The sequence below is a fragment of the Hesperophylax consimilis genome, chromosome 13 (genome assembly GCF_061612785.1).
Source record: "Hesperophylax consimilis isolate HC1 chromosome 13, BYU_Hcon_1.0, whole genome shotgun sequence".
NCBI classification, from domain to species: Eukaryota; Metazoa; Arthropoda; class Insecta; order Trichoptera; family Limnephilidae; genus Hesperophylax; species Hesperophylax consimilis.
Window position 1 is genome coordinate 19,724,289 of NC_142848.1, and position 21,737 is coordinate 19,746,025.

General features: G+C 35.7%; 1 protein-coding gene across 2 annotated transcripts in view; it reads right to left on the reverse strand.

Annotated features, from left to right (window-relative positions):
- Positions 1-21,737, reverse strand: part of sbb (scribbler) — a 402,653-nt gene that overhangs the window by 176,749 nt on the left and 204,167 nt on the right. The window contains exons 2-3 of one of the 2 annotated variants that reach the window (XM_089638842.1): positions 19,065-19,135; positions 9,239-10,027 (exon numbers count right to left, since the gene is read on the reverse strand). In XM_089638842.1, the coding sequence (XP_089494968.1) occupies positions 9,239-9,955 (717 nt within the window). In that variant the 5' untranslated portion in view covers positions 9,956-10,027; positions 19,065-19,135. The remainder of the gene's footprint in view (positions 1-9,238; positions 10,028-19,064; positions 19,136-21,737) is intronic. The other variant, XM_089638841.1, reaches the window with a different exon arrangement.

The following is a 21,737-nucleotide window of genomic DNA, read 5'->3' on the forward strand; positions in this document are numbered from 1 at the left end:
GCAAACTTTACAAAAATGTTGAAAGTACTGAAGGGATAATGGAATTTTGGGGAATAGAGCCGTTTTACGCTATCGTATATTTCATCAGCCAACATTTTGGAGAGCCGTGCAGTATCCATTACCCGGACAGATTTGTAAGTTTAAATTTTCACACATAGCAATCACTTGTGGGTATACATAATTATAATTAGAATAAAATAACTATGTTTGAATTCCACTTTTTTAGTATAAAATAAAAACCATGCGGTTTCGATTCGACCTCAACCTTCATCAAGGTTTTATAAAACATACTAAATTAATTAAAAAGTTACAGTATACGGGTAACATAGAAGAGGGAGAAAGAACATCAATTTTGGAGGGGAGGGGCGAGGTTGTTAAGAAAGAGGGGTTAAAAGTGGGTGTAGGGACAGGATATATAATATGTTTAAAATAGGGCTATTTAATAAATTTAATTGTTTATTTAATAAATTGGTTTAATTTATTTTTAAGGAATTACTAATTTAAAGAGCTTTTAGGTTATTCAAATGTAACCCTTTCCCATTTTACGTAGTACATCTCTACCCGAAGATTTATAGAATAGTGAGAATCTTTTTCAATTGAGTGTGCTGCAAATTCTGAAAAACCTACACTGTTTAGGCAGATCATGTGTTCAACCACCCTTGTTTAACCGTCAAACATGTATCAAATAAACCATTAGATTTATCAAATAGCTCCATTTTTAACATGTTCCCCTTCCCTACATCCACTTTTAACCCCTCTTTCTGAACCACCTCCCCTTGCCACCCCACCAAAGTTGATATTCTCACTCCATCTTTTATGTTACCTGTACAGTGTACACTGTAACTCTGTAATTAAAATATAATGTTTTAAAAAATTTTTTTGACTCAGTTCCTTCCGTTCAGGTCGAATCGAAACCGGTTGGTTTATATATTATACTCAGATAAATTGGAATTCAAACTAAGTTATTTTATTCTAATTATAAATGTCAGTTTATTGTGTAAACGGGACACCGAAACGTTTGCTTAAAAAGGGGATAAAGCGCAACACGGTTCAAACTTCCAGAAGTTAAAAAACATAAAGACATAAATAATCAAACGGTTTCGGGAGCATTCAAAGTTTACCCAACACGCGTTTGGTATGCATTAGTTTCATACAGTACTGATTCTATGTTTACCAAGAATAGATTTATCAGGAATTTATAAAACACGCTCTTATACGGTGAATTCGGTCTTTAATTTAATAGTTCCGAGTCTGCAATTCAATCTTAATGCGAAACAGATACAATCAGCACGGACTGAGCTCTCCATAGCACATTGAGTCGCGTTTTTTATAACAGTCCGACCGCATGAATCTCCCATCACTTAAAAGGAGTACCAGCTCGCGAGGACCGGTTTTCGTTTGACAGGCGGTCCATTAAAGAATAACTCGAGTACAACTCCATACGTACGGCCAGATGAAGATATTGTTACGCTGGTACCGACAGTATCGATGACAATTGTCATGAAGAAAAGAGATTGTATTGACTACTAAGAAATGCCGCATCCGTCATCGAGTACTGTGGTACAGTCGTACCGTGTCGGTAGAGAAATTCTTCACCGACGCGACGCTAGAGAACATCAGGTCAGTTTGCCGGAGGACAAAAACTCTATTGAGTCGCACATTTGTCATACATTCTATAACGGATAATTCAATTTCTTATTAGCACTCGATTAATCGAGCGAATTGTCGTATAAGGCAATATAATCACACCATATGTGTTTCATGTTAATAAAGTCGGAAAACAGATTAGACCACAGACATAGGAATTAATAGACGAGAAGATAATGGCGAGGCGTAAAATCAACTGTTGAAGAACGAAGGGAGTAAGGCTGACTGTGATTCGTCAATAAATCAATCTGACAGTAAATAGGCATATCGCATTATAATATCACCATTTACTTCTTAAAAGTAAAACCTGCTTTTGAATGAATAGACATTTTTACATGGTAGCGCAAATTACTCGCCACGTTATGAACAAATTTGCGAAGTCCAAATTCGGCAAAAAAATTCGGTTCTATTTTCAGTATTTCGTTTAAGTATTTAGTTAAGACACTTTTATAAATGTTCATAATTTACTTCCCAGCAACCAACCAGCTTTGTGTTTCGCGTCCAGACGTTTCTCGATGTGATAGTATATGTTTCTAAAACTGATCTATATTATACGATGTGAATATGCTTAAAATAAAGTAAAATAATGCTTATATATGGAATGTAATACGACAATTGGGTTTATTCTCTTTTTCACATCTATTTTTACAAGTTTTCATAGTACAAGTCAACATTTTGCCGTGTTATTTCGTAAAATGAACCGATGATGCCTCGACCATAGTTCGCACAAGAATGATGACGTCACGTTTTCAAATTTCACTTGAGGCCATACGCGAGCACAGCCGGCTCCAGTGGAACCGGTATGGGGAGTGGGGATAATACGCTTTTAATCACTTAGGGCAGGTCTACTAATATTCATATGTCTATGGATTAGACCGATTTTACCATTCTGCAAATAAACACGTCGTGTAACATTTGGAATCGGGCCGCCAACAATAACAATCCTTATGTAGATGGCGATAAGGTTTAAATTCCTGCTAAACATCCGCCTGTTTTGATTTATGCAAGCAAAATACATCGCCAAAAAGTGTGTTTTATTTTATTTTCGAAGTTCAGGCATAAATATTGGAATTTTTTAAGATCATTTTCTAAAAAACTACATTAGCCACATTAGAAAAGGGGTTCGTAAGTAAAATAACTTAAAAACAGTTTTTATAGGACTGACACTTTTTTTTGAGACTTCGATTATTTCAAAAGCCAAGATGTTTTCTACTTGCAGTATACATATAATTAAATGATCGTTAATATTTTTAAGCGTCCAAATTTTCGAATCAAAAACACATCATCTTGAATGACTTCATAGTGCTTCGCCTTATCGGAAAGAGATAAAATGAAGTCATAATAACATCTAGTTATATACACATTCTACATATATTATAAATGTGTTCCAGATTTCATAAAAATTATTGCTTTTATCTTGATTTATTTCTGAGTTATTTTGCCGTGTTGCGCTTCCTGTTTTATCCATGTTTTCGGACAGCGCTACAGTGCCAGAGAAAGCACAAAACGGCACAACAACCCTAAAAAAAATGACGACAATACTTAAAATCTAAAATCATTTGCATCTTGCTTCTGTTCAAAATATACCAGTGCGTTTTTAACCAATATTGTTTCAAATTAAAAAAATTATAAATATGCATATCAACATGCTAAAAAAACTACGGGCACTGAAGCGTATCTGATATGAATGGGAGCCGAGGCGATTGATATCGGCGTTTAATTAAATTGCTCATTTGAATAAATTACCAGTCTAATTGTATCAAGAATCAAGATACAACATGATGGGAAAGTTTCCAAAACGGTCGGTTATTCCGATGCTGGCTATTATCCGGCTATAGCGATTATCTATTACAGTGCGGGTAACTTCCCCGACATCCGACTACCAACATTACAGCATGTACGATCAGTTTACTGCGACGGATCATTTTACATTTGGTTCATTGAGGTTGTCGTCGCCTCTGGTGAACGTGTTTATAACATATTACGTTTAAAATCATGTTTAAATAATAATATATTGCGTTACCCTTCAGTTTATAATATAGTTTTGCCTTCAAATCCCAACGACACGGTGAAATTTCATTGAATTTCGGAATGCTCCCTAGGTACCTGTCTAAAGTGTTACATATTTCTAATATTTTTAAGATGTTGAAAAAAGAAGCAACATTTTAGAAATTAGATAAAATTATCCTTGAAACTTTTGTATTTAGAATACGCATTAATATTAAAAAAATATATATATATTGTATATATAACGTGAAAATGTTAACAAAAAACTTACGGGGACATTTTGTTTCGAGACGTCCATAATTTTGAAAGAATTCGATATTTAGAAAACACGTTCCTTTTGTATAGAAAATTAGTAAAAAAAAACAGTTTCGTGTCGTTTATACAATAAAAAAACATAAATATTTTTTTTTACTTTCAACTAACTGTCAGTGAAAAAATCCAGCCAATTTGTAATCAATAATCATATACTTTAACATTTTTTGAATTTTATCCATGTAATCGTGTATAAATATTTGAGACAAACAGAGTAGAATAATTTTATTGATCTTTCCAACTACAAATAACGACGCCCCGGTCAGATCCGTCATTCAGAGCTTCTAATAGAATATTATGATTGTGGCCAGTAATGTCCTTCCGAGGCTTGATGGGTTAACAACACACCTAGAGCAACCTTCGAAAAAAAAAAAAAAATATTAAATACCTATCTCATTTAAAATTCATTTAAAAATGTCACAAGAGGCAATAACAAATTTTTTACTTCATACGAAGACAAATGCGCGGCGGGGGTATTAAATTTATTTGAGAGAAATTCAAATGGAAATATAATCAAAAACTCTCTTACAGCTTCAATTAATTTATGTAAAGCTGGCGCAATGGGTCAGATGATATGTGACAACCGCCCACAATTTGATAAAAGCAACAATGCAATTTATTAAAGATATTAAATAAAGATAACAAGGTACAAGGTTCGTTGCATGAACCAATCTTATTTTGTGTACAAAAAAATTGTATAAACGAGTTATATAAAAAAATATTAATATTTCTATATCATCAATCACTATAGAACTAAATACATAATCCGTTCGGTCCCATTTTTTATCAACAAAAATATAATGTAATTCATACTGCCAATATTGCTGATCATGTACTGGAAATTACAATTTGTAAGAATATTATTTCTTGAATATAATCTGTTCAACGCATGATGACTTCATTTTCTTTACCTGCACATAAATATGTACATATTTTTTGTATAACCTGTAATAAAGCAATAAGTCGTATATAATCCATCACTCAGCGTTTGTCAGAAGCCAGATCGAATAAAATTTTACTATATATAAAGTAGGCACACTATCATACTATTTAGTCAAAGGTTATCGAAAGAACGTTGCATAAATTTCAATAGAAAATAAATTTTGAACTTTGCACTTACGTAGATGATTAATAATGATTTTTATACTGACGAGTTTGCGATAAATTCCTAAGTACTTAGTAATGTAGTGGATTTATTGCTTACAAGGCATTCTTTTTTAATAATGTGTTCCTCGTACTAAATCATTATTTGTGTTATAGTAACCAAATTAATTTACTAGGTCATTTAAGGCATTTAAATCATAACAAATGCATGCGCTCATTCCATCACGATGTGGAATAAATATGGTGTTATAATAGGTTTTTTTTACGTCATTATTCATTGTACATACACATAAATTTGAATTGGATACCTAAGTTTGTGTACCTTAAGATGTATTTGTAAATAATAGCTCATGTTGTAAATGTAAATAAGTATGATAGTCGTAAATCTCTAGTCTTAAGCCATATTATAGCAGTATCGTATCGTAAGTACTCACTCGGTCATAATTACCTATTATTATTAAAACGATACATAAATATGTATACTTTTAAGTCACTAGTTGTATTAATCTTATTTTATAAGCGGTCACTAATAAGTGGTGGGGTGGGTATTAGTTGTAGGTTAAATGTATAAATTAAGTTGTAAAGCGCCCTTGAGGTGATTTTCTCACGAAAAAGGCATTAAAGAAATGATCTAAACATTATTATTATTAAGTATTTTATCAGTAGACCACAAGTCAATTGCTTATTACTGTATTATGTTATTTTATCTTATCGTCGTGTAATCAACTTATCTATCATTTGTGTAAACTTTGGCTGTGTAATAAAACAATTAAAATTAAGATATTTCATAATAAAATCAATCAATAATGGGTAAGTACAGAAAATTGTTGGTCGCTCTAACTAACTAATTATCACGCCAAATTGAGGTAGGTTGAGAGGATGGAACGCCACACACCTCCTTCCAGTGGTCCACACCCCTTGCATTATGCACATCCATACGTCTTCTCATAAATTTCCTGTTATTACCTTGACAAAATAAGACTCAAAGATTTAATATTCTGTCTCCTTGTGACTTCCTCGTGTTCTGTCATACTCTAGGGCAGTGCTCCGCAACCTTTTCTCACCTACGACACACCAAATTTCTTCCTAAAATTCCTCGGCACACCGGAGCTAAAATATCTCGTATTCATAAGTTCCTCCGGTAAAGTTTTGACCATCGATGCTTCTCGATGTATGCAGCAGTGTGTAAATTGTAACGTTGGATTTTTTTGTTTTACACAAGAGACAAAACCCTTTTTACTACCCGTCATTGCCGCAGTGCCATCCGTGCAAACAGCAATGCAATTGCTCCATTTATTATTGTATATTTTTAAGAAATCATCGGTTACTTGAAAAAATTCTTCACCGGTAGGTCGCTTTGGAACCTCCTTACAAAATAAATAATGACCTAATAAAGTCCTCGTCAACGAAAAGTACAATAGCTATCAACTATGCTTTATTTTTAATATCGGTTGTTTCGTTGATCTGAAGCGCAAATTTTTTAGCCAATAACAGTTTTCTAATCAGTGTTTCTAATATATTGTGAATACGTCTTTTAACAGTATTTGCAGACAATGAAAAATAGACAATATTATGAAAAATATTTTGTCATCATGTATTAAATACATAATGAAATATTGTAAAATGTCAAATACATTGAATTTGACCGCGGCACACCTGTGTCCGGCTCACGGCACACCAGTGTGGCACGGCACACCGGTTGCGGAGCACTGCTCTAGGGCAGAGGTCGACAGACTTTCTGGTGAGAAGAGCCATATATTAAGTGAACAGAAACCAAAAATATTTCAAGAGCTGAAACATAAATTTTCACTACGACTGCTAAAACAATGCGTAATATATTGTAATATGATATTTTGATACTTCTTGAAATTATTCACACTTGACCTTCAAAACAAGAGGTAGAACACTGTCCATCCCCCTTTTTCCACCCCTTAAAGTAGAATGTTGATTCTTTCTGATGAAACATTGCACATTTGACGTTCAGAATAAGAGGAAAATTACTGTCTAAATCTGATTTTAAAAAAATTACGCAAAGCCCGGGCAATTCTGATGACTTCAGCTTGTTATCAAATAAAATAAAACACATTCATTCACCGAATACGACTTCATACATAGAATACGACTTATTTAGCACAGTACCTTACATTTTCAAACCTAAAATCAAATTCTATGATTAAATTACTAGTTCTATAACAGATATTTTCACAGAGGCGAAACATATCATTATTTTATCGGAACTTGACTGTCTTACCGGTACAGGCCTTATTATGGCACAAAATATTGATTCAGCATATATCTGACTCTGAATATAAGAGGAAAGTCGAACATGAACATAATACTAGGTTCACAAAAAATGAAGGAATGCTTGTAGCAAAACATAACAATAAATACGGACAGTGAATCCTGGAATACAACGTGCCCAAAATATTCAACATGTTACCAAGCAATATAAAAAAATGCGAATTACCTCAGAGATTCAGATATATGCTGAAAACATGGCTACTAAGCAAAGATACTCTGTATTAGTAATACTTTTGATTATGGCAGTGGTTGGTGATAAATATGATGTATAAGTTGTATTGTAATAAGTAATAATATTATGAAAATATGTTATATTGTAATTGAACATGAACATCCTGTTGACAAACTGCTTAATTGCGGTTTAATGGGATTGTACTTTGAAGAACAATAAATAAATAAAATACATATTACTCAACACAGACTAGATCCATTACTTCTCCCTCCCACCCACCATCCTATCCCCATAGGATAATGTGACAATTTATAGTTACTATTTTATATTCAATAAAGTAAGATACATCAGTGACATAATTTACAGTAAATAAAATATTATAACTGTTGGTTTTTTCAAAATAAAATAAATTCACCACTGTTGACGAAAATTTTCTTGAATAGCGTTGGACGCTAACGGCATCTAGGATCTAGATATTATCTCCAATGGCTAGTTGTATTTTGATACAATACTAGTCCGAGCACGCAAATAGGGAATTTACATTTGGATCGTGTGCTCATCTAATGAGGCTGCGGAGTGGGTGTGAAGCTGGAGTTGAAAAGAGCCGAGATCCGTCCCTGCATTAGGGCGTCAATTAAATCTCCTGACATTCAATCCTCCGTCCATCCTCTCTACATGTATTTTACAAAAATCTTTTAAGCATCGATTTCTTCCTTGCATTGTCAGAATAACAGAATGTCCCCATTCGCATTTCGGCAACACATGGTTTCACCACGCAAATGGGTTTTATGGTTTTAACAGAAGATTTTTTTTTAGTTAATCAAATTATGAGATAATCGTAATCATTTATCAATAAATTATCTTCGACTTGGTTTAAATTTGATTGCGTTGGAAGTTTTGATGACTTCATTTCGATGCATGATATAATCTCATAATTGATTCGTAGCTTAAATTACTCGCTTGTACTCCGCGCGCATTATCTCACACAACGATCTAACGACTGACGATACGGACATTGCTTTATTAAATGTCATAGAAATTGATACCAAAGCCACACATACAAGTGCAAGCGGCTGCGAGTTAAGTGAAACAAATTGATAAGCGCGAGAGCAATCACAGAGGTAGATTGGTAAAGCCTGTTTCTATAATTTAGTACGGTCTCTAATCCGACCGGTATCACTATCCATCCTTATCTTTCCGCCTCGAACAATGCTAAATAAGAAAGGGAGCGAGCAATTACATCGATTTATTCTGACTACTGGTTGATGAAGGTTGTTAAGAACCATAGACATGGGCATTGGGAACTAATAATACAAGCGGGATTAATGGTGGCCAGTCATAACTGGCCAAAACATATCTTGTGACATGTTTCTAGGCAGGTATATTCAGCTCAGATTACATAAGTTACTAGAACACGTGGCAAGTATGTACGAGTGTGTATATAAGTATGGTGATGAATATTCCCCGACCTAGTATGAAATAACAAATAAATTGGATTGCTAAAATATGTCGTATTAAGCCTGTGATAGACCATCTGTGGTCTTACATCTTTGATATTTTCCAAAGTTCTGTCCTCAGCTTGCTCTGATAGTAATATGATACATTACGTTGTAGGGTATGAGGAGATCTCTCAAGGGATTTTATGTCAACAGTTCGAAAATATTCCCCAAAAGTATCACTATGCATGTGACTTACCTTGGAATCGGTCTTAAGCTTCTTCGCAGGCGGGGGCTCCACTGACACGGCAGCAGCCGCAGACGCAGAGGCAGCAGCGGAGGCTGCCGCGACCGCCGCCACGACCGCAACCGGGACGGTGGGCGGGGGGACGGTCGCGGGGGCTGCAGGCGGGGCCGCGGGACGCGCGGGGGGCACGACCGGCGCGGGAGAAGCCACGGGGGTCCCCGGCGGCTCGGGCGCGGGGGCCGCCGCCCCGTTGAGCTCCGCGGCGGGGTGCTTCTCGCGCGCCTTCTCCCGGCGGTGGGCGGCGGAGGCCCGGCGCGCGGGCGGCGCCCCCGGCACGGGCTCCTCTAGGGGCGCGTCGGCCGCCCCGTTCAGTTCGTTGGACTTGACTATCTCGTGCTTGGCCTCGGAGGTCTTGGTCCCGGGCTTGGTGCGCTTGATCTTCATCTTGAGTCCCTTGTCGAGGGTGGCGGAGTGATCCGCGAGCTTGGCGGCCGCTGCCTTGGCGGGCCCGCCGGCCGTGCAGGCCATGGTGCCCGCCGCCGTGCCCTCGTCCGTTTTCTCTATATCGAGATCCAAGTCTATGATGAGGTCCCCGATGCCGATGTCCCACTCGTTGTCATCGTACTCGAAGTTGTTGGGCTGCTCGGTCCTGGGCGCGGGCCTGCCGTCTGCCGCCCTGGGTCGGTGGCCGTCGGGCGCCTGCGGGCCGTCTCTCATTGGGGCAGCCATCCGCGCTGCTCGCTGCCTGAGGGGAGCCCCGCCCGGCCCGGCCGCGCACAGCCCCAACTCACCATTGTATCCCTGCAACAACACAAACACACACTCAGACAACTTACCAACAATACCAATACCAATGCAATGCATATTATGGTCAAAGTCATCGACGAAATTAAAACACATTTCTAATGACCCCTTTCTGTGTGTACTATTTTAGCTTGTAATTCTGTTCCGTGATTTAAAAAAATATATATATCAAGACCCCTTTTAACTAGGTTATATGCTATTTTATTTATTTATGGTAAATAGTTATCTATGTCCTAATACATTCCTCGTGAATGTATTCTTTGAAAAACATTTTTTAGAATACATGTCTAGAAACTGTATTAGTATGAAGTGTTTTAGTAAAATGTATTAGAAATATGTAATTGTATTATGTAACAATGTTAGTAATGTGTCCTAGAAATATTTAGTCATTATTTAGAATTGTAATATACCTAATATAAAAAAAAATCAATAAATGACTATTGTGATAATATATATTTTTATTATATTTAGGATATACATTTCATTTAACATTGCACAGTGGGTTCTGCCACTATGCACACACTGTAAAACGTGTTTGATAACCTTTATACAATTTAATATAATATTATGTATTCCCCTTTGAAAAGAAAATGCTGACTGTAAGTTTTTTTTACACGGGAACATCCCAATGTTCAAACATCACAAATCGAACTCACAAACCCTTTGAATGGAACCCATAAATCAACACGTCACTCGCACCGCTTTGCCCGGTTATGCGATGTAATTTGTAAAGAAAGAAAGCATGAACGGAGAATTCCGTATACGCGAGTGCCAGGAGAACACGCTTGTGGAGAAAGACAGAATCCCGACAGGTAACCTCGCATTATTGAAATGATTTATGCGTATAGTCGTACGTTCGAGGCGACTCGCGATTCCTGTAACCAGAGATTTATTTGCGTTGCTCATTAAAGCGTGGATTTAGAGATTACACAATCCCATCGATCAGAGTTTATGTTTGCCGGGTAGTAAAACGTCCGACCGTTAAATGAACCATTGTTTCAAGTTGTTTACAATCGCTGCGGAGCTAAACGATTTCCTGGTAAAGCAACGGTGGATAATAATCGTGGAAGTACTGGCGAGCGACAACCACAGCCGCGGGCATACTTTACACTGCCATTTGATTTCTACTCGTAGATATAATTAGGCAGCTGCTAATCAACATTTCTCCATTGAAAGGATAGCCATTGTAAATGAATTGATTACGCGGAGAACAGAGTGCCTAGTAGGAATTCCGTAACCGTAAATACGGGAGGAAAATGGATACGTAATATAGCATTATAGCATCTTGTTCAAAAGTTATCCATTAGCAGTCGGAAGCGCATTCTCAAATATCCAATCAAAACGAGCTATCGAAAACATAATTACCTAAAAACATCTTTAGAATGAATAATGTTATCCACTGTTTCAACGAAGCCCTCTAAGTTCAATGTTTATTCCGCTTGAAACATAACCTAAATTACTTTAGTTATTACAACATAAATCCAAGAAAAATATAAAAGGGGGAGATCGGTAATTCAATACCACGAACGTCAGAGGAAAAACTAATACATTTTATAGGCTTACACAACGGCTGTAAGGTGTACGGCTTCCAGCATTCTGTACCCTATGCTTTCTCAACTTTTCACGGCGTTTTTACTTAAAACCAAACTTCCTAAATATATGCGTTTCACATTTTGTCTGATTACGTTACCTGAACTCTTTTTTCTATTTCTATTTAACGAACGGTTTGTTGGCATTGTAGCCTGACGCCTTACATCGAGGAAGCTCTTTTGAAATGGAGGTGAAAGTGCGAATGCTCTCCTAAAGATTCGAGGAACCTAGTTAAATGTATCTAATTGTGGGTCCCGCTATTAATTTGCCAGATTTCACTCTCACTCTCGGAAAGCGTTTACAACAAATTTGGAACTTACGGGTCTACTTTGTTGTAATGGTGTCGGATATGTTCAAAGCACAGGGCACATTGTTAAAGATTGTTCCCTCAGCCATTTCTCGGACTCTTTCGAGGACGCACGAGGCGACGCCGGATACTATTGAATGTAAGCAGCCACAATTATTAACTGTCTAACCATACAAAGAAGAATGAAGTGTTTCCTATTAAGTTTAATTCCAAAATTAGTGATCGGGTCGGCTACCACTGTTCTGAAGGCTAGGTGACGATACGCTCAGATAAAAAAGGGTAGAAAGTTGCACAAAGTAGACTGTGTGCGACGCTCAGAACTCAGGAGCTCACAGCTCACACGGTGGCGGTTACAACAAAAGAACCGTAATGCGCGCACTGAGGTCGTAATCTATTTGAAACCACAAGAAAATACACAAAAGATCTCTTTTACGGCATGAAAATTTCAATTCATAAACTTAAGATGAAATATCGCCGATGAAAACATTGCAAAAAGAAACATATCCAATAGAGCAATAATTAATACTAAAACTTTTAATCGTCTTAATGGCTATTAGTTAAATAATAGCTTACAATCTTGCAAATCATCAAACTAGAATAATGCCTAGCCTGTCTACGTCTAGTGCAATTAGCGATGAAGAATGATACACCTCCGTGGTGTTTTGTTGTTCCATGTCTTCATACAAGGTATGGAGATCGTATAGCTTCCGCTTGTATGATACTCCGGTATTATGTTTCATCATTCCTAGAGCAATCGTGGAAAGAATGCAATGGCGGGTCAACGAACGACACGAGGCATTAATGTTCCTAGACTAGAGACATGCGAGAAACTAACTCCGTGTAATTAGTATGTTGGCAGTGGTTGCTCGGCGATAGTATGGTATGGTATTATGGTAGAGGCCTGGTTGTGTAGGTGTATGTGTGTCGACCACAGGCATGAGGCGAGACCCGTATTCCAACACTTTCGTCACGTGTATCCATTACTAATAATCTGACCGTTCACTTCTGATATCCTGAGACTTATAGTAACGCCTAATATGTCAGCCTGACTTAACTGACTTGTCAATAAAGGCGGGGGACAAATGTTACCACTGAGAAAAACGTATATTACTAAGGTCAATATACTAATAAGCTACGCTAAAAGGCTCAGTTTTTAAAACAAAAGAACGCAACGACCTAAATAAAATTAATTCACGTAAATAGAGAAATAAATTAATTATGTTTAACAGTTTCTCGTGTAAATAATTCAGGTAACAAATAGCAACTTGTATTCCTAAAACAATTTCTAAAAAACGTACAATGCAATTTGAACCATTATTAAATTTGTTTTTATTCTGAAATGTTATCTTGATAACAGATAAAGATTTTGACACAGAGATTGAATGTATGTACTTGAATTTGAACGTGTGTACATAAACTTGAATTATTAACACGAATATATCAATCCAGCGCCTTTGAGGTGGTTTCTCACGAAAACGGCGCTATATAAATTAGCCAAACATTATTATTAAGTCCGTTGATCTGAAAAGTTTTCTCCCGGACACAAATTTAACATGTGACGTAAATTGAATTATTTATCTACTCCAAAGAAGAGATGTATTATTTAGGGTGACCGGATAAATCATCACATCTTTAAAAAGTCATATAAAGTCATGGAAAGTGATGAAACAAAAACTTTATTAACTGGGTTAAGTAAGTTAAGTTAGGTTAGATTAAAAAATTTTTTTTTCATCATTTCTAATGACTTTGTATCACTTTTTAAAAGTGTTCTGAATTGTCACTGTGTTGAGTTATCATGTACCATTATTTAGTACTTACCTACTTGGTGTAGGGGCCAAAGACGTATCACATATGAATGAAACACAATTGACGCTGGTGTTATGTTGCGTACAGACGTGTGAAAAACCGAGCGAGCCGAGCCACGATTTACGGGAAAGGAACGAACCAACCGCAAGTGGCGTTTCGCGACATTTGCGGTTGGTTCGTTTCTTTCCAATGAGCCGTGGTTCAGCTCGGTAATTCGGTTCGCGTGTTAATGCGCACCCTAAGGCTTACCTTGCATACTGTTTTCACTTATATTCAGTTTTCAATTATATTCAATGTGTTTTGAATATAAATTAACGCAAAAAAAAAGAATTCGGAATCGATTTGAGACATGACGCGGACAGGAATTAAAGAGAGATAATTAACACATTGTTTGCGGGAGACGCTTAAAAGCGTCTTTTGCGTACTGTTGGTAGAGAGCGGGAGACGCTTAAAAGCGTTTTTCGTATTTGTACACTATTGGTAAAGCGCGGGAGACGCCAAAATGCGTTGTACACTTAGAGTAACAATATATTACGAGTAACGTATGATGTTGGTTACGCTGTGAATTAAAAATTATGCGTCAGCTCTCGAGACACGTGTACTAGGTACCTGACAATTAGGGTCGGGTGGCCGGCCGACTGTGGTCATAAAACATACACTTGAAATAAAATAACTGTAAAATAAATGTTTTGTTTTTTTTTAAATCTTTACATTTCTTCAGTGTTAAAGCAATATTGCTTCGTTCAAGACGTTCTCTATTTTCTTTTCTGCCTACATTCCGCTTTAAAAATTTCGTACAAAGTATATGTGTGCTGTGCTCGAAAAGTTATTTGTTACATATTTGTTATTTATTTGTTACATAATAAAGGGATATTTTTGCATAAAAAATACCCTATAAAAATGGACTACGGTAATGATAATCGATTACAATAAATATATGAAAGGCGTTGACCGAGCAGACCAATATCTTTCGTATTATTCTATTTTACGAAAAACCACTAAATGGACAAAAAGTCTAGCGATGTATATAATAAATTATGCATTATTCAACTCATTTGTTGTGTACAACTCCGTAAAAGAAAGGAAAATTAAATATAAACAATTTTTTAAGGAAATCGCAGAGCACTGGGTGGCTGATCAGATTTCGTCAGATAATAGTCAAGACCCGGAACCAACACCATCAACATCTGGTATCCGAAAAAAATCTTCAAAATCTGATCCTCTAGGAAGACTATCGATGGATATGCGAAAACATATACTGGAAAAGATTGAAGGCCCTGGTAAAAATAAGAATCTGCGAAAGCGATGTCGTGTGTGCGCGGTACGCAAAATACTTAACGAAACCCGGTACATGTGTAAATTCAATGATGTACCTTTACATAAAGAGAATTGTTTCCAACGATTTCATAATTTCAAACAATATTAGTGTTTAGTGGTATGTATTTAAAAAAATATATATACCTTGTTGAATGTGCATAAAATGACTAAATCGACAATACGACAAAAGTGCAGTTTTTTCAAATTTTTAAAATTTAAACTTATATATCATAAATGTTTCTTCAAAAATATAAAAATTTGTGAAAAGATCATAATAAAGGATTTCGAATAAGGTAAAATACTGAAAATTTTATTTAAATTTGATCAATAGTTCAGAAGTTATAGCTATTTTACATGAAACGGAATTTTGCGCGCGAACGTGATAAAAATTGCCCGCTTTACGGCGTAGATTGATTAAAAAACCCCCCGCAAACATTGTGTTAAAACGTCCCATTTGGCTACAGCTGAAATCAGTAGATTAAATTACAAGATAGCGTCATTAGTGCGAATTTATATCGAAATGTTTTGTGCCTGCCGTACATCATCTGTTCGCCGTGGGATCATTAATTATTCAAAAACGGCTTCGGGATGTACGAATAAAATGGTTGAGATCTTTATCTGCGCATATATTTCGGCATCAATAAATAATTGGACACATCAACACATCTCGCGTCTATTATTTCACATAAAATGATCCCAACAAATTAAAAAAAAAACCTAATTCCGTGTATTCACAATACTAATACTCTTCCTGCTGTAATTATTTGTTGAACGCCCGTAGGTCTTTTACAAACATAGGGTAGGCGACACATTACGCTATACGCACCGCGGCTTAGCCTATTTCAGCATATCGCTCGCCATACACTAACAATGGGAATGTATGGCGAGCGATATGCTGAAATAGGCCAAGGCACGGTAACATAGCGGGCTTGTAGCGTGGCCTGTCACAGCCTTTATACACGTCGAACATGTATAAACATTATACAGAAATACGTATCAGTACAATAAATACTTAGAGCATTAGTAGTAGCCTCACAACATTCCGGAATAAAATAGATAATAATTATTATATTTTATTTCTACTACCAATTTCTATAAATTTCTAGGTTTACATCATCAACCTAAAAAGCCTTGGACAGAAGAATGGTGCGATTTAGCATGAACGGCATTGAAGCCATATCTAGGGTGAGGGGAAATTGCCTGGCAGCCATCTTGTACGACAAACTTTTGAAATAATTTGTATGCACAGTGGTATAAAATGAACGATTTTAATTATATTTTTGTATTGTTAGTATATAACGGCTTGCGATATTTTTGGGTATTTGATGAGACAGGTAATGGGATTTGTCATTTAAAAAAGCAGGTAAAGGCATTTTTCTCATGTGTTGTCTTGTGTAGTGTTCATGTAATTGTGATGTTTTTATAAAGATTGTGTTCGTATGTATACATCCATTTTGGATACTTATTATATTCGTACAGTTTTCTGATTTTCTGTAAGTTCGTTTTTTGCTATACTGTTTTGGTGGGTTACTCTTAAAAAGTTTTTTTATAACTTTATTCAGTACTATTTGTAATTCATTAAAATACGCGATGAGTGTATTTCCCCACATTTCTTTCTAGAGAAGATAATTTAGATGGGACTGGATTAAACTAAAGTATAATCGCCTCTTTAAGATGACCATTTAATACACCAATTAGTAGGATAATTATTTATTTTAGTTTTTGTACGTGCTGCTTAAATGACTGATAGTAAAATCCTAGATATAACTAGGCAAAGTATTTGATTATCATTTTATGGATTATGACTCTTCACCGGATTTGGAATTGTTTGTTTTCTATCGGTGACTCATGCGTACCTGTGTGGGTTGGGGATTATGGGTATTCTGTTTCTCTTAGACCCTACTTAAAATATTACTCACACTTACGGCCATTGTTCCCAACTTTTCGAAGATCAATCTCTGGCTCCGATCAGTCAAGTAATATATTCAGTAATTTTCTATTTTGTTTCCAAACATCTTTATCATTCATTATCTTAAGTGGCCCCGCTTAATTTCACGGACAATAAAATTTTATCAAAGTAAAAACTTTCATTGATAAATTAATATTGGCGAAATAATTATTGTATTTATTATTAATAGATATATTTTAATAAACGTGTGTAATATGTTAAAACTAAAGCGTTAGCTTAACTTTAATGCCACCGTGATTTGGCTTCGCGAATATTTTTCACTCTGTCGCCACTTTTTATAACTAGACATTTACTGAGGCAAGCTTAATCCAGTAGCTTAGCTTCCTTAAATTGGTTAATCGTTCAGTTATCACCTCTCCGTTGGAAAGAGTGTAATTGTGCGTTTGAGCAGTGTTGAGCCAAAATTTCGACTCAACAGTTGATCAGTAGGATTGGGAACAACGACCGTTAGACACTAACGTATTGTTAATTATAATATCCAAAATAAGGGGTCATGTACATTTACGGTTGATGAGAAGCGGGTAATTATGTAGTAAACGCTACCCGGAGTGACCGATAAATAACCAAAACAAAAATGATGCTATACACGTTTTATGGAAATTCTTTTAAGGGAAACAGTTGCGCGACGCTTTTCATCCAAAACTTAAATTTGGATTTAAGGCCAAAATACCCAACCAAACTGAATAATTATTTTTCATTCAAAAGGTATGGCAAATATCTAGTACGAATATGTGCAACTTTATTTATTTGTGTTTCAGATTATAAAATATGGACCAATAAAGAAATTCACTTTTCACGGTTTTAGAGGCAAGTTTGGTAATTATTTGTAACGTAATGAAATCACTAAAAATAATCTTCCTACCATTCCCCCAAACTCCTCCTACCATTCAAATAAAATGAAATATAAAGTTTAAAAAAATGAATTACTAAAAAAAGAATTATGATGGCCTTAAATTTAATTTTCGCTTTAACTACCGATTTACGTTCGAATACAAATATGTCGTATATAAATTTTAAATACCGATACAAAAAACGCCATTTTACGATGTTTAATTTTATAATTTACATTTACATAGTATTTTGCGAAAGATTATTTATTTAATAACTCACGAAAATTGTCAAAGTTGCCTCTAAAATCATGAATTTATATTTTATTTTAATTCCCTATTTTTTTATAATTCAAAACACAAATAGATAAAGCAGTGCCTATCCATACTACATATTTGCTATACCTTTTGATTTAAAAAAGTATTTTTCAATTTGGTCACGTATTTTAGCCTTAAATCCAATTTTGTATGAAGAAGGCCGTGCAGACGTTCCTCTTAGAAACTTCAGTAGATATCAAATAAAAATAACATAAAAAGGGAGTGGATTCTTTATAGTCCATATTACATGGACGTATTTCCCAAAAACAGCAGTACAAAGAAACAAACTGAAACGGCAAACTTGCACGAAGATCAATCGCGGGTTGTCCTTTGCGTGACCTTATATCGTTTGGGATGGTCCCGAGTCACTATTACCAGAAGTTCCAGGAACTCAATTCAAGTATATCCTTCACGGACTAATGTAGCCTTCAAAATTTTTATTTATTATTTTTAAAGACCAGATTTTAAAATTCGTACCGCCCTATTTCCTTATATTTAACATAGAAACCATGTCAAGAGCTAAACTATCATAGATAGACCATGAGCGGAGAGACTTATAACTGTTAATACAAAGCTAATAGCCCCACAAGCAGTTAGGTTGTATTTCAGTTAAAATCCATTGAAATGTATGAAAGAAAACTAACCTATATAACTCGCGCCGCTGGGAGGCGCCGGTGTAGCATACTGCCATCACGAGGTATGGAAAATATCAGAAGTTGGAGGCATGGCTCTATTCTACGTTATTCGCACTGGCCGAGCTTTAAAGTTTGACGCGATAGTTGTTGATTAACAATCTATGAAGATGTTGAATAAGTATTACATGTAGGCGAAACCAACACATACTTAAATCGATGAATAAGTTTAATGGCTGATATTAATATTGTTTGTGGCGATACATACATTTTGGGCTTCGGACACATGGCGGAGCGATTAATAATGTCCTTCCACTGTCATCATTGACTGTAGATTACCTGTAACAAGGAAAAGTAAAATAAATTAAAAATATGCCGAACGCAATCAATCATAACAAAGTTTACATATTTAGCATATTGTATTTTGATGTAATCAAAGAGCATACATTTCCATAAATCATGCCATTTGTAATTTAAAAAAAAATAATTTCACAGTAACGGTAAACCAGATTGCATGACTTGTAAAAAAATACATAACACCTTTTCAACAATGCATAGCCAAATCAATTCCTGACAACCCACAACTCCTTAATTCAGCGTTAAAAAATAATAATACGAACGTTGAATTCATTCCACGCGATAAAACGTTGCAATTCAGCCGGCAAAGATAAAATTACATACAGCACCTAATAGCGCAAAGCAATCCAGTCGAGTACAAATTAGATGCTATTATCATATTTTATTAGCGTTAACAATGGCGTATGGGTGTCGGGGGTGTTAAAACGTGATCGCTCCTCAGTTGTTTGTAGAAACCTTTCTCGTATACTTAGGTGAAATATCTCTAATATTTCACATGGTCCATAATTTATTCTTATCACGATTCCATATCTTTGTTCACGCGAATATAACGCAAATAAACCTAGCAAATATAGAATACAACTCACTTTGCGAGTTGTATTCTCTATTTGTGTTTTTTAACACAAAATGAAGATAGAGGAAGGCAGGTGTAAATTTGGATCCTCAACAATGTATATAAATATGGTCATATCGCTGGGAACTTCGGTAGAACTCCTTTTCGGCTGAATACGTCATTTATGAGGAAGAGAGCTGTTAGCGGAATGTGTTTAGTTAAGGATTTAAAAGGTCAATTCAAGGGATCATCCCACTATAGACGGCTGAAAAATTACGTATTTTTGGGATTTTCTGTATAGTTCCTATAAAAGATATTGATGAAAATCTTTTTCGACTTCATAAAATATCTCTTGAAATGTATGAAATTTTTATTTCATTTATTTTACATAATGTATCTATCCCTGCTAGCAGCATCCGCATATCCCCTCGAAAAAGGCTATGTCAGCTTCGTTGATGTTATTTCGGAGTAGATTTATCTGAAAGACAAAAACCAAAAAGAATTGAGGCTTCTGTCCGAACTAGAATTATGATGTGATAAATGTAAAAATAACAAAATAGAGGCTGTTGAATAAAAAAGGCCCAAAAATAAGCCCCTTTTAGTGATATTTTGATTTTGAAAATTACCTATAATATATTTTTTTAATAATTCTGGTTCCAGCAGTAGCCATACATGTGGCTAATGTGTAGTTTTCAAAAAAAAAATCGTAATGATCGGATCAGCAGTTCCAGAGAAAAAAATCAACGAAGCAAGAAAAAAAGCGGTCTCGAGAAAAAAGCGTTTAAAGTTTTTTTACTGAAAAATCTATCAGCTAATCAGCGATGCCAGCACCAAAAGATGCTTACGCCTGTTCAAACAATTCATTTTCTTCAACTCTGGCATCTCTTCGGCTTGTTCTGGCTGTTTGTGTACATAAATCCGGGAGTCTTCAGAAGGGGCAGAGCAGATAGGCTAACGTATACCTGCTCGCTCAAGTAAAAGCACGCCGGAGAGCTCCATCACATAAACTAGAAAAAATAATACTTAGGAAGCTTTGATCTTTATGAAATTTATAAACAATATTTTTAAAATGGTCTATTTTTGAAACCTTCAAAAAATGATATTCTTTGAAGTTGATACAGTGGGTGATACCTTAACATACCTTTTAAGTTATTTGCAAGCTTTGAATAAAGACCTCGTGGTGACAATATTTTTACGATAACGTATACAAATTAGGCAAAGAATTTACCTATTAAGTAATATGATTTTTTCTCGAAATACAGCATTTTAAAGATATCGGTCCGTGTTGTAACGTTCTCCTGTAGAATTTGGTTGAAATTTGATATAATTATTCACAAAACGAACAAATACAACTAATATATCACATTTTACAACCAAAGCTAAAAACGCTTTTTTATTCTTATCTTAGTCAGAATATAAATGATTCTAAAGTGGTGTTCACAATAAACAAAGAGTTGTTAATTTAAGTAGGTACGCGAGGCAACAGGCAACGGTCACGCACATAGCGAATTAGTCAAACAAGACACGCTATCTTGACAGGTATCATGCGATCATAATCAATTAGAGGTACCCGGGGAGAACAACGATGCGCAACAATAACACATATAAGACAGAAATAGCTCGAAATCGGCAATCACAACTAACAAACCTCCTACTTGGCCTATAATGTTCCAAAGCCTGCTAATAATTATTTAGAAAATTCGCCAATTCAGAGTTCGAATTCGACTAGGTTATAAGTATAGTTCAATCCAAAGATATTAGAAGAACGAGATATGCTATGTTGGCCGCCGGACCGTAGGCGGAGTACTACCTAATTAGGGTACTTTGAATACTATCGAGACGTGTACGCACAGAAATCTGTTCTATGTATTAGTGCGGATACCTTAGCGTAAGCGAAGGTGTGCAGTAGTATTGGTGAACAAAACCGGCGACACTGGGCAAAACAATTCCACACGTATGAACTGCTCACAGCACATCTCGTTCTTCTAATATCTTTGGTTCAATCGATGTTTACCGCCACCACTCATACTA